We start from the raw sequence: 11,903 nt of genomic DNA, 5'->3' as shown, positions 1-11,903 counted from the left end.
GGTTGGTGTAAAATATAAAACTTCAGAAGATGAAATTCATCCGAGTTGTTCCAAAGGATCAAAATGGCCAAATTATTAATGGAAATTTCTTGTTGGGTTTCTGTAAAATACGTGTTTGGGGCGGGGGGCTTCAAAATACATCATACTGGTAATAATATCCACAAAAAAATAAAAAAAGCAAAAATTAAAGTGAGGCATGACACATCATTTTTTGTCTCATAAAATCCAAAACAGAAAAATAAGCAAAAATTACCGAAAATTTAGCAAAAGAAACCAAAGCACTTTCCCTAAACATGGTTATCAAGACAGACAACCAAACAACTTTAGCACTTCGAAACCAGACACAATCTTTCAATCTTCCTCCTCAAGAAACCGCAGGTGCTTCCCCTTTGGTGTTGGCAAACCCTTCAGCCGCAGGGCACCCGGCGAAGCTGATTCCGGAGTCTTTGCAGATCCTTCTTCTTCTTCTTCTTCAACAATTTCATCTTCACTGTCATACGCAAATCTGGTGTGCTTTCCAGCAAACTTGGGAACCCTTCTCGTCTCATCGACACAAATATTGCTTATTCCATCACAGAGCTCATCCACATTGTATCCTCCATCTTGTTCCTTTTCTTCTTCTTCCATTCCATAACCTTCATTAAGCTTCAGATAATAGTCTTCTTCTTCATCGCTGTCTGCTAATTCTTCCTCGTCTTCATCTTGGGTGCTAGCATTGACCTGCATCGACCAGATGGAAGCATTGTCATCATCTGGGGACGATGACTTCTCTTTGCTGTCAGTAATCACAGAGGAGAACTCGGATGAGACTGAGGAGATTTCGGACTTCTCGGAGAAATCCAGCAGCAGAGACCGGCTCAGGATACTCTTCTGAGATTCGAGGCTCCCCTGATTTTTTCCTTCAAAGATGTCACATACCACCTACCACATTTTCATGGATTAAAGCAAAAAGAATCAGTAGCTAAAGTAAGAAAACCCAACAGAAAATTATCGTCACAAAATGAATACATGAGAAGATCCCAACCTGAGAAATCAATTGTTCTTGGACGAGGGGAGAAGGTTTCTCAGAACTCAGACCAACATTGCTGCTTCCACTTGCACCAACAGAGATATCAGATACCTGTGGAGTGTTTGCCGGTGTTGGCGCGAGGAGCCCCATTGGAGAATTGGCGATAAGGCCTTGAATTAGGTGAATAGGGCGGCTTTCGAGCGAGATCTTTGAGAGCTCAGCCTCCTCTTCAACTTGCTGCAAGAGGGTCTTAACTTGACCTCTCAGCAAGGCCTCTCCGGACCCGGGTGTGTTCTTGGCTCTGCTGCTTCTCTGCTTGAGTATGCCCGATGACGGTGTCTTTAAGCTTCCCGTTGCAAGCCCCACAATCGGAGAATCGTTGGTGATATCAATCAGTGCAGACCGGTCTTGCTGTTGCTTCCCATTTCTTGGTCTCGATTTCGACAGAGCTTTCTCAGAATCTTCAGTCTTTCCTGAAGACAGATTAACAAAACAAGAAAAGAAAACAATCTATTAATACAAAGCAACCAGATTAATGATAAACCATTAAAACCCCATGTATTAAAATCCCCATTTTTATTGAAAATTCATGATTAAAAAATTTATGGTAAACCCATCAAAACCCATGTATTGAAAGAAAACGAATTCCAATTAAACCAAGAATCTGTACAGAACCCATATTTTATTTTCCACGATTGTTCGACTGTTTGGAAGAAAAGAAAAGAAAGTGAAAGCACTCACTTGAAAGGGGAATGTTGCTGCTGTTCTGAGCAGCCGAAGTCTGAGACCTCGTGACTCTTCTGATTGACGACGGAGTCTCCATTGGATCCGAATCGAGAAATTCGTCGAGAAGAAAAGCGGTCAACAGAGCAGAAATTGGAGATCGGAAAAAGGAAAGCAGTGGGCTCTGAAATTCAAAATCGATGGTCTTAGGGTAAAGGTTGGAACTTGGAAGGATTATAAAGAGGGCGTTTGGTGAACGGGGAGGTTCAGAAACGGGAATGTGACCGTTGGCGCGTGCGGTTCGTCAAATTTGACACGTTTGCTAAACTAGCCGTTAGGGCTTCGTTTGAATTGAGACGGCTTTAAGAGCACTAATGGGCCTCGAGTGGATTAGGTTAAGGATCGTTTGGGCTACCATTGAGAAAAGAAAGTTTTTTAATTTTTTTTCTTAGTATATTTCAACAATATCAAATTTTTGATTGAATGAGTATATGAGATGAAATCAACCCCAGATTTCTTTCTAAAATAAAAAGATAACAGATGGAGATTTTGCGTGTCTAGATCCACCTCGACCCCAACTATCATCGTAGTCCCAAGAAAATCATCTCGTCTCACATTGTGTAATTGAATAACAGACCGCAATTGAGAGAGTGATATATTATCCTTTCACTTTATTTAAATTTACAGAAAAATTCAAATTAATATAAGATTTAAGGTTGTGACATTAGGGGGGGAAGGGGGAGGAAGAAAAAGAGGGGGGGGGGGGGGGGTTGGGGGGGGGGGGGGTTGGGGGGGGAGGGGAAAGAAAATTGGGAGAGGAAAAGAACCTGGGGGACAAGGTCGGAGAGTCGAGAGAAGAGTAATTTCTCTTTTAATTTTTAATGTTATTTCATCTTTAAATTAAATATATGATTTTATAAAGAAGTTTATAATAATTTATGAATTTTTAATTGGATGAAATATCTGTAATTGGTTAACAGAGATAAATACGAGGACCAAATTGGCCAAATTAAAAACACAAAGAACTAAATTGGTCAGGCAATAACACAAGGATCATTTTGAGATTTAAGCCTACATTACGAGAACCTCTTTATCAATCAAAAAGGGTGAAATCAAAATGACCCTTTTACTCTTCACTGAGTCTCATTGAACTCCCTATACTCTATTGTGTCTCACTTTACCACTTATACTCTTCTTCTGTCTCCAAGTTTACTCTATTCCGTTAATTTTCACAACCAAACTGTTAAGTATTTAGTGGTCAGAATCCAAGTAATATCCTATCTTGTAAGGTTAATGGTAAATAATGTAGGGAAATGCGAATGGATTCTCTTAAAAGTGGAACTCTTTATGAATGTTGACACAGAAATTAGGGTTAAACTATGAGGTGACAAAGAATTCATGGAGAATTTTACTTTTGAGAGAGTCCCTTAGTGTAGTCCAACAATGTATATGCATGCATGATTTCAGCTATATATATGAATCATGATATTTTTAATGTATTTGTACCCAAAAAATTTCTCAACGCACCATCCCAGGCCCAAAGTAGGGTATGGTACTGGTACCAGCCTTGAAGATGGTGTGAAGTCTAGTTTTATTGTTTGGCTTCTCTTGTCAAATATTGTAAATTGTACCACACATGCTCTAGTTAGATTTAGGGTTTAATTGCTTCTCTGGGATCATTCTGCTAGAAATATCACTTCAAGAGCTTAATTTCTCTCATCAAAAGTTTGTTCATACATATGCATTTCATGTCATTATTTCCAGTTCATTCTGTTTAGTGGTTCTGTCTCGTTAAAACTTCTCGTTGCTTTCACGCGAGTTGAGTACACACTTTAAGACAACCCACATGGGCTTTCTGATAGCTTTTTCCCCGAAAATGTTTTTTAACCCTAGATCTTTTTAGATTGATTTTGCACATGACACGTGGCTTTTCTGGTCCCCTTTTTGTTTGAACAACAAACCCTCTTTAAAAGCTAATCTAGGGTTTATTTGTCTTTGGGGTTGAGATTGAAAAAGTTTTTTAGAGCTTTATTTCTATCTCTATCTTAGACCTCCTAGGAGCATTAAACATATTTTATGGGTAATGTTCTTCTTTGAATTTTTATAAATCTGTCTTTGAATTTGCTTGCTTAAATCTCTTTATATGCTCATTTGTTTTGGCTAGGATATTTACATTTAAAAAAAAAAAATTGTTTTAGCTTTGAGCTACCTCTTATATTCTTACTTGAAAACCCTAGCCACAAAATCACACTCATGCACTAAATACCCACATCATTGCATATTAAGATAACATTTTTTTGTAATTTTGATCTTTGTTTTTAGGTCAAAATTTTCAAGTTTCAAATCTTCAAATTGACCTATTTTGGGATTTGTGTCAGTTTCATCTTTCAAGTGTTTGACTGGTGAAATTGACTAGACATCGAATCCAGATTTGTATATCATTGCCATATCATCATATGCATAGTTTGTGTGTGGGTCTCGGTGCAACAAGGTAAAGAGTTCAGGAGGAGCTGCCATCTTGTTGAGACAACACCTTTTCAATGCCACAAAGTGAAGAGCTCAAGATGAGTTGCCACTTCATGAAGACCAAAGGAATCTATCTTGTGTAAGGCAAGGTTGCACAAAGGTAAAGCTGCTCCGTAGATTAGGTCTAGCAATTGAGTTTTACATGGTACTTTGTAAGTATCTTGATTATACTAGTGGATTGGACTCAGTGGAGAGTCCTCGTGTTTTTAATCCAGAGGTGGGTTTTTCTGGCCAAAAACTTCTTGTGTTCTTTGTTTCTTAAGCTTGTCCACATATCTTATTTACTTGCAAATGTTTCATGCATCCTGAAATGTTATTTGATATGTGTTAGAGACTAAGTTTACACTACATATTATGAGCAATGAACTAATTTGTTGTTGACTAAGATAACTTGCAGTGAACTAAGTTGGATTTGTAGATTTGCGTTAGACTAACTGACGAATTTGTACTTAATTAACTGATGAGCTTCACTAGTCAATCCAGCATACTTTAATTCATAATTGCTTTGTTATTACTATTTGCATAATGAACCGATATGTAAATGTGTTCAAACTTAGGAATTATTGTTGTAAAACTAATTTGGGCAGACTCTGATTAGTTGAAAGCATTGGTCAGTTAGGTTTTGTTATTACAACTGCACTTTATATCATTGATTAACTTGTAACTAATTGACTAGCTTATTTGACTAGTCTACTATGCAAATTTAGTTTTTATTTGCAGAATATTCCACCTTATACCCAATTTCAGCTGGACGGGTTTGGGCTTTGAGGTTGGACATTGGAGGTGGATTAGGAATGGGTCCGGAGAGGCTTACAGTTTTATATTATCTCTATTTGGAATGAAAAGGGGATAAATATTGGCAAAAAAAAAAAAAAAAAAAAAAGGGTAAAAAGGCAATGGGAAAAGAAATGAGGAGAAATTTTTATGTGGACCAAGTGAACGAAATTGTTGATATGTTAACTTTTAGATTTATTAATAAAAAAATTACATGTGTTATATAAAACTATAACACTACTAGGCTTAGTAAACGGATCGTGTTTATCATGTTCGTGTCATACATGTTATATTAGCGGGTCGTGTCGTGTCAAACTCGTTATCTAAACAAATCCTTATAAGATGACCCAATATCAACTCGATTCTTTAAGGGGTTGTGTCGTTTTATATCATGTTAAAAAGTCATGCAATAAATTGTTATGCCTAATGTCTAGATCTAAAAAACAATCTTATCGGATTCTTAACGAGTCACAATAAAAATCTAACTCGTTAACGAGTTTTTAACAGGTGACCTGATAACGAATAAAAACCTATTGATGATCCGAATTGTTAATAAATTAACCCGAAGCATATTATTTTTATGTCGTTTAATATCGTATTAACAGGTGGTGCAGAAATTATTGTGTCACCACATGATAGTGTAGTACACTAACAGATCTCTCTGAAATAGGAGAATATTTGGTGGCCAGTTGTGTTGTATGGGACTCCTTAATTGATGAGTAGCATACAGCTCAGCTCTTCTTTTTTATTTGGTTGGGGAAATGAACCCAGCTCATCTTCGTTCGACCAATGGAGTGGGAACAGAGTGTACAACCTACCATAGTGACAGAAAATAATTATGTTTATATATTTTGGTACGGGTTTAATCTCAATTAATTCCTCTCTTATCTAATAATTAATAATTTAATTCACTAACGTTATTGTTTGTTAAAAAAAAAAAAAAAAAAAACATTGAAACTTGGGGGGATTAAATTAATTTTAAACAATCTCACTCTCACTAAGCTTGATTAGTATTAGAATAATACTTGCATCCCTCTATCGGGAGATAACTCAGATAAGTATATTCCTCCACTTGCAAATAACGTATCTTCACCATAAATTTTTTATAATTAGACTGTTTAATTTCTTAATCTTTATTTGAATATCATCCCTACAAAAAAAATCATTAGAATCCAAGATTGTTTAGTCATTCAAATGAATCAACAGTATAGGTACCAAATAACATACTAATGATAAACCTTTCATTTATTTGATATATTTGGATGACTAAACGATTTCCGTTTTGAATAATTTTTTGTAAGAATGTTCAAACGAAGATTAAGAAATTGAACAGTTTCGATTAGAAAATCCTATAATGAAGATAGGCTATTTGTAAAGGTAATGCAAAATAATCAAAAAACAGAAAGAGAGAAAGACTCCAACATGTACTGCATATGTACGTTTTATACACTTTCTTCTGCAAGCTTATATCTACAGTGGTACATTGTTATCTCACACATAATCAAGAATTTAATATTACGACCACACGAAGGGGAGTTATATATTAATAATGAACCGTTCATTTATTTAATATATTTGTATTGGTATATTACATATATGTTTATATTTTTGTTTATTACAAACAATACCGCTATTTTAAATTAAATTAACGATAAGAGAAAAAGTTTGAACTCGAAATACATTAAGATAAAAAGGAATACAATATTCACTAGTGCAACAAACTACTTGCATCATTTTTATTTTTATTTTTGAATCAAGAAAAATATATGAAGGGGAAAACCCTCGAGTACAACCGTTCCCTACAGAATCAAACTGAAGAGCATGAAGAGCAAATGAAGGAATTCAATGATCCCAAATATGACAATTGGTAATAAAAAGGCCGTGGCGAGCGAAGGCATCCGCCACAAAGTTAGCCTCTCCAAAAATATGTTTCTAGTCAATGCAATCAACATTGGTCGCCGTCCACTTGATATCTTCAATAATAGGAACCAGATTCCATGGTGTCGCATCCTAATCCAACATTGACTGAATGACCAACTTAGAGTCTCCTTCAACCATAATCTTTGTATAGCCCTTCCTTTGAGCAAAAAGAAGGCCCTCTCTAAGAGCCCTAGCCTCCACTTTTGAAATAGTGGCACCATCCATATTTAAAGCTCCACCTCCACTGAACTGCCCATTATGTTTTCGTAAGACAAATCTTGCCGCCGTCATGTCCCCGGCCACCGAACCGTCAAAGTTTATTTTAATAAAACTCTTATCCGGCGGATGTCATTTAACAATTGTAGAAGTATCATCAGTGTTTCTTCTCCAACCTTTACCATTGGCTTTAAGATATCGCTCACCCATAGAGATAGCCAATAACTTATAGATCTTGCTGGGATGGGCACAACATTTCTAAACACCATATTATTATGGTGATTAGGGAACTTATAAAAATACTGATACCTTACTTAAAATGGAAAGAAAAGATACATCATCTAACAAATTAAAATACTCATCAAATCGAACAAAAGGACTTAAAAATAGTTTTTATTAATTACAATACAATACAATCTTAATAGAAACTCATACAAAAGCAGAAAGCTTTTACGTTTTACATGCATGCCAAAACATTCTCTCTCTCAGTAAAAGAGATGAGAAAAGTTTGTGCACTTTATTTATTTTGGTGGGATTTGTTGAAATTAATTGAAAATTTGAAAGAAATTAAGGGCACTTGCGGGTTTGGTTGTGGGTTTTGAGGTTAAAGTAGCAAGGACAAGATTCGTAGTTGCCAGAAGTGCCTGGAGGAACACAACTGCACTTGTCACAACAACTCCCACATGCCCTTTTGCAAAGACGAGGCCTCGATGATAGCTTGCATCTTCCTTCACATGCCACTCCACAATCTGCATCATAAACGTATATTATGCACAATTAATTAACTGGATATATATATGACATCGTAACTAACAACTCTCATCAATATATACGATATGAATTCAGGTTTTCTTAAATATTGGATGTTACTTGACCAAATGATCATGATTACAAATTTACAGAAGTGGTGAATTAGTTAAAGAATTGAAGATGTAAGCGCGTGACATACCTAAAGTTGGGGGCTTGGGGCTCGGTGCTCCATTGACGCCCAACTGAAAATAGTTAGTACAAACTTTTCAGTTCATATTTTACTTAAATCATTGAAGAAAAATTGAATACACTACTTGAAAGTTGAAAGAAACGTATGAAATATATGCATAGGTCTATTACCATCTCATACTGGTGATCAGCTGCTTCGGTGAAACATTGAAGAAGCATAAAAGAGACAAGCATGGAAACCATGAGCGTTCTTGATGACAAAGCCATCTTGATTATATATGGAAGAAGAGGAAGAAGTATCTTAGTTTGGCTTGTATGTTGTGAAATAAGAGTGAGATATTAGTGCGTCTATTTATAGAGAGAGACTGGTGGTATCGATGGTGCATGGAGGGCAGTAGGGCTGATGCAATGCTAGTGCCTGCTTGCCTGTCCAATAATATTGGACCTACTATTTAATTATAATGGTCGTCATTTTCAGATGGTCTCCGCGAAAGTCACACTGCCAGACTGCTCACAACTCATCACCCTTTACCAATGTTTTCTTCTTTTGTTTGAAAAGGCATTCTCTTCGGATCTCTTTCATCTAATCATTCTTATCAAACAATCTGGATTTTTAAAATTTGATCCAACGGCTAAAAACACAGGTCAACTTTAAAAGTTATAATAACTTTAGCTGTTGGATCAAATTTCAAGGGTCCAGACTGTTTGATAAGAAGGATTAGGTGGAAGAGATCCGGAGATGATCCCTTTCCCTTTTGTTTTGCTTGGTTTCTGTTTAACATTAAATATATTTGCTTAACATTTGAACCAATAATTAATGGCCAAATAGATTATAATGGATGGAGTGCCTAATTTATGGCTCGTTTGGAAGTACTTTTAATGTAATTGAAAGCACTTTTGGTGAAAATATTTTTGAAACAAATCCTTATTAAAAATCCAAGTGGATCATGGAGAAGCACAAATCCTTCCTGCAAGAAGCACTTATCTGATGCTTCTTAAAAAAATCACTTAAAAGTACTTTTGAAATCCAAAATATTTCACCAAAAGCATTTTCAATAATTTAAAAACATTTTCAAACAAACTCCTATTTATTTTGAGGTAAGACTTTCATTGTGATTTTTTGTTCTTTCGTTGTCGAGGTTTCTTAAAAACGAAAATTTAAGTCTTATTTAAGTTTTATGCGGGTGCATTTGGCTACTGCCATTCATACAACATTAATTTGAAGTGTAGATTTGCATGGACTCCCTCGATAGTAACATGATATATCGACCATGTGATATATTTTAATCTTAACTTATTAGTTATTACTTCACCGTCTCTTACGACTTAAACTGATCTACACAAAGGCTTAACAAGAAACTAGTTTATTGAAATTGTTTAATTAATGGGGAAGATTAGGAAGTGTGATTAAGTTGATCTATACACTCGACTTCTTGTTGAGAGATAGACATATTTTTTCTTTTATGGAAAATAAAATATTAATTAAAGAGAGAAACATTTAGGACAACCGTTTCCAGTACAATCAAACAGAAAAGCATTTTTAGCAATCATGTGTAAAGTCCTACTGCAAATATAAGTATCCAGACGAGTGTCCAACACTAATAATAATATCAACAAGAAAATTCACCTCACGAAAAACATGCAACCAAGAAATAAAAGAAAATGAACTGACAAAAGATAAATTCACCTCACGAAAAACATGCAACTAAGAAATAAAAGAAAATGAACTGACAAAAGAACTGATATCGTCAATGATTATCCTCGGCAGCCAATGTGTACTACACTCGTTCAAATTGGCATCAATGATTGCAAATATTAAGAATTGAAGGAAAAAAAGTCGACAGACGAGTGTTGGCCAGGTGGCCCTAGCTTGCTAGCTGTTCTACAATCAAACTTTGTTTGCCAAACCCACCCCCGTCGGTGCCCAAAGAAAATGAAAGAAAAACCCTACACTGTACTACTATCTATTAAGGCAGTCATGCCTTCCAGTTTGGTGCTCTACTGTGGAGAATGTCTTTCATACATGATACGAGTATATATTGTTAATTTGTTATCATGCCTTTTTTATATTAATTAATCTTACATATAAAGTTAACACAAAAGGTGAACAGTACTTTTAATGTCACCAAGTATCAACAAAAATATTTGGACAAAAATACCCCCAAAACAAAAAACTTCAAAAGCATCCCAAAATAATGCATCAAATAAGGTAAGGGCATTTTTGTCATTTTAATAGTGTTTTTTTAAATAATTAATTTTTTGTTACAGTTTTTTTTTTTTTTTTTTTTTTTAGTACCTCACAATAGGCTAGCAATAATGTAATTCAATTTCTATTTTTAATTCAAAACATTTTAAGAGCCGGGTAATGTTGGTTATAAAAAGGTATTTCGTACGCGGATAATAATGTGATTAAATAAGTTCTCAAATTTATTTTTTTATTTTTTATACAAACGATATTATCTACACTAAGGGAGAGAGGGGTGGGCTTAATCTCACAATAGGCTAGCAATAATGTGATTCAATAAGTTGTTTATTAAATATTATTTTCTCTATTTTTAAACATGTTAAAAACATCTTAAGAGACGTATAATGCCGGTTATAAAAAAAGTATTTCGCACGCGGATAATAATGTAATTAAATTAATTATCAAATGATTGTTTTTTTTTTTTTTTTTTTTTTTTTTTTTTTTTTTTTTTTTTTTTACACTAAGGGGGAGGGATGGGCTTAGCCTCACAATGAGCTAGTAATAATGTGATTCAATCAGTTGTTTATTAAACATTATTTTCTCTATTCTTAATGTAAATTCTATAGAGACCGATTTTATTATGTGAATTCAGCTGCTTTAATTGGTTTATGAGAGGTTTCTTCTAGTATGATCTAAAATTATTCATTTACTTCAAACATTTGACTTTCATTTGTCAATTTACGCATATAAATACATTTAAAATGTGTAAGTTGAGTGCAGCACGCCGTGATACAAAAAATATCATGTGTGTGCATGAAGACTAAAAGTATAATAATATGTGTAAACTTTTATTTATATAATATTTTATTATTAGCACCAAACGCTACAATGAGGTATACCATTACTGTAAGTTGGTCTCTCTTCATTTACTTTACACCTGATTTTTTATGTCTGATTGGTTCCCCTTCTCAATATCATTTTTCTAAAAGAATAAGGAAAAAAGGACGTTGCAGCAACAATTTTTATTAGAAAACAAAAACATCTAAAATTCATCAGTCTCGTTCTCCTAAAACACATAGTTTAGGAAAATTATGATCACTTATCGTTTTATCTTGACCTAACAATGAAGGAGAGAGTATAACAACATTGCGGGTTCAATATCCTAGTAGATAGGATGTTGAGTTTCTATGCATTCATCCCTCGCCGAAACCCCCCATCCCCTAAATTATTTTAATAGTTCCGAACCATCCTCATTCCCTTAATAATAGTAAATTAGAAAAACAGAAAGAAAGAAAAGAAAAAAAAATTAAATGACCACTTACTGTTCGATTAAAATCACATGACAGGTGACTACAATTTTTTTCGCATCATATAATTAGAAGGGAACTTAAATTCATATCTCCCTAGAAGTGTGCTATAACATTGGACTTTGCTATGTGTGTATACATATGGCCAGCCAACCATACTCAGTAGGCCTCTTGCGGTGCTCTGGTGGCTAATTTGCCATACCTGATGCCTGATGGAGACAAGGAAAGGGTTGGAATTCCACAACCTACAATTCTCATTGCATGTAAATTTTTTTTTTATTTGTAACACGATCAAAAAAAAAAA

The 11,903-nt window shown here is 34.7% G+C and overlaps 2 protein-coding genes across 2 annotated transcripts; both read right to left on the bottom strand.

Moving 5' to 3' along the window:
- Positions 1–126: 126 nt before the first annotated feature.
- On the bottom strand, positions 127–1,921 carry LOC137748958 (uncharacterized). Its single transcript, XM_068489143.1, has 3 exons — positions 1,751–1,921; positions 1,025–1,482; positions 127–921 (listed from the first exon to the last, which is right to left on the bottom strand). The coding sequence occupies exons 1-3, from the start codon at positions 1,830–1,832 to the stop codon at positions 352–354; spliced, it is 1,110 nt and encodes a 369-aa protein (XP_068345244.1). The 5' UTR covers positions 1,833–1,921; the 3' UTR covers positions 127–351.
- Positions 1,922–7,541: 5,620 nt separating this feature from the next.
- On the bottom strand, positions 7,542–8,454 carry LOC137748595 (gibberellin-regulated protein 11-like). Its single transcript, XM_068488764.1, has 3 exons — positions 8,279–8,454; positions 8,118–8,160; positions 7,542–7,917 (listed from the first exon to the last, which is right to left on the bottom strand). The coding sequence occupies exons 1-3, from the start codon at positions 8,372–8,374 to the stop codon at positions 7,736–7,738; spliced, it is 321 nt and encodes a 106-aa protein (XP_068344865.1). The 5' UTR covers positions 8,375–8,454; the 3' UTR covers positions 7,542–7,735.
- Between the last annotated feature and the right edge of the window lie 3,449 nt (positions 8,455–11,903).

The sequence above is a fragment of the Pyrus communis genome, chromosome 10 (genome assembly GCF_963583255.1).
Source record: "Pyrus communis chromosome 10, drPyrComm1.1, whole genome shotgun sequence".
NCBI classification, from domain to species: domain Eukaryota; kingdom Viridiplantae; phylum Streptophyta; class Magnoliopsida; order Rosales; family Rosaceae; genus Pyrus; species Pyrus communis.
Note: the sequence above shows the minus strand (reverse complement) of the source record. Positions and strands in the feature narration are given on the sequence as shown.

Bases quoted from the DNA above. Each gene is read 5' to 3' on its own strand.
- LOC137748595 (XM_068488764.1), bottom strand. From the start codon at position 8,374: ATGGCTTTGTCATCAAGAACGCTCATGGTTTCCATGCTTGTCTCTTTT. The intron at 8,161-8,278 runs GTAATAGACCTA...AACTATTTTCAG, and splicing joins CTGATCACCAGTATGAGATG to TTGGGCGTCAATGGAGCACC. The intron at 7,918-8,117 runs GTATGTCACGCG...TTTATGATGCAG, and splicing joins CCCCAAGCCCCCAACTTTAG to ATTGTGGAGTGGCATGTGAA.
- LOC137748958 (XM_068489143.1), bottom strand. From the start codon at position 1,832: ATGGAGACTCCGTCGTCAATCAGAAGAGTCACGAGGTCTCAGACTTCG. The intron at 1,483-1,750 runs GTGAGTGCTTTC...ATCTGTCTTCAG, and splicing joins CAGCAACATTCCCCTTTCAA to GAAAGACTGAAGATTCTGAG. The intron at 922-1,024 runs GTTGGGATCTTC...AAAATGTGGTAG, and splicing joins AAGAACAATTGATTTCTCAG to GTGGTATGTGACATCTTTGA.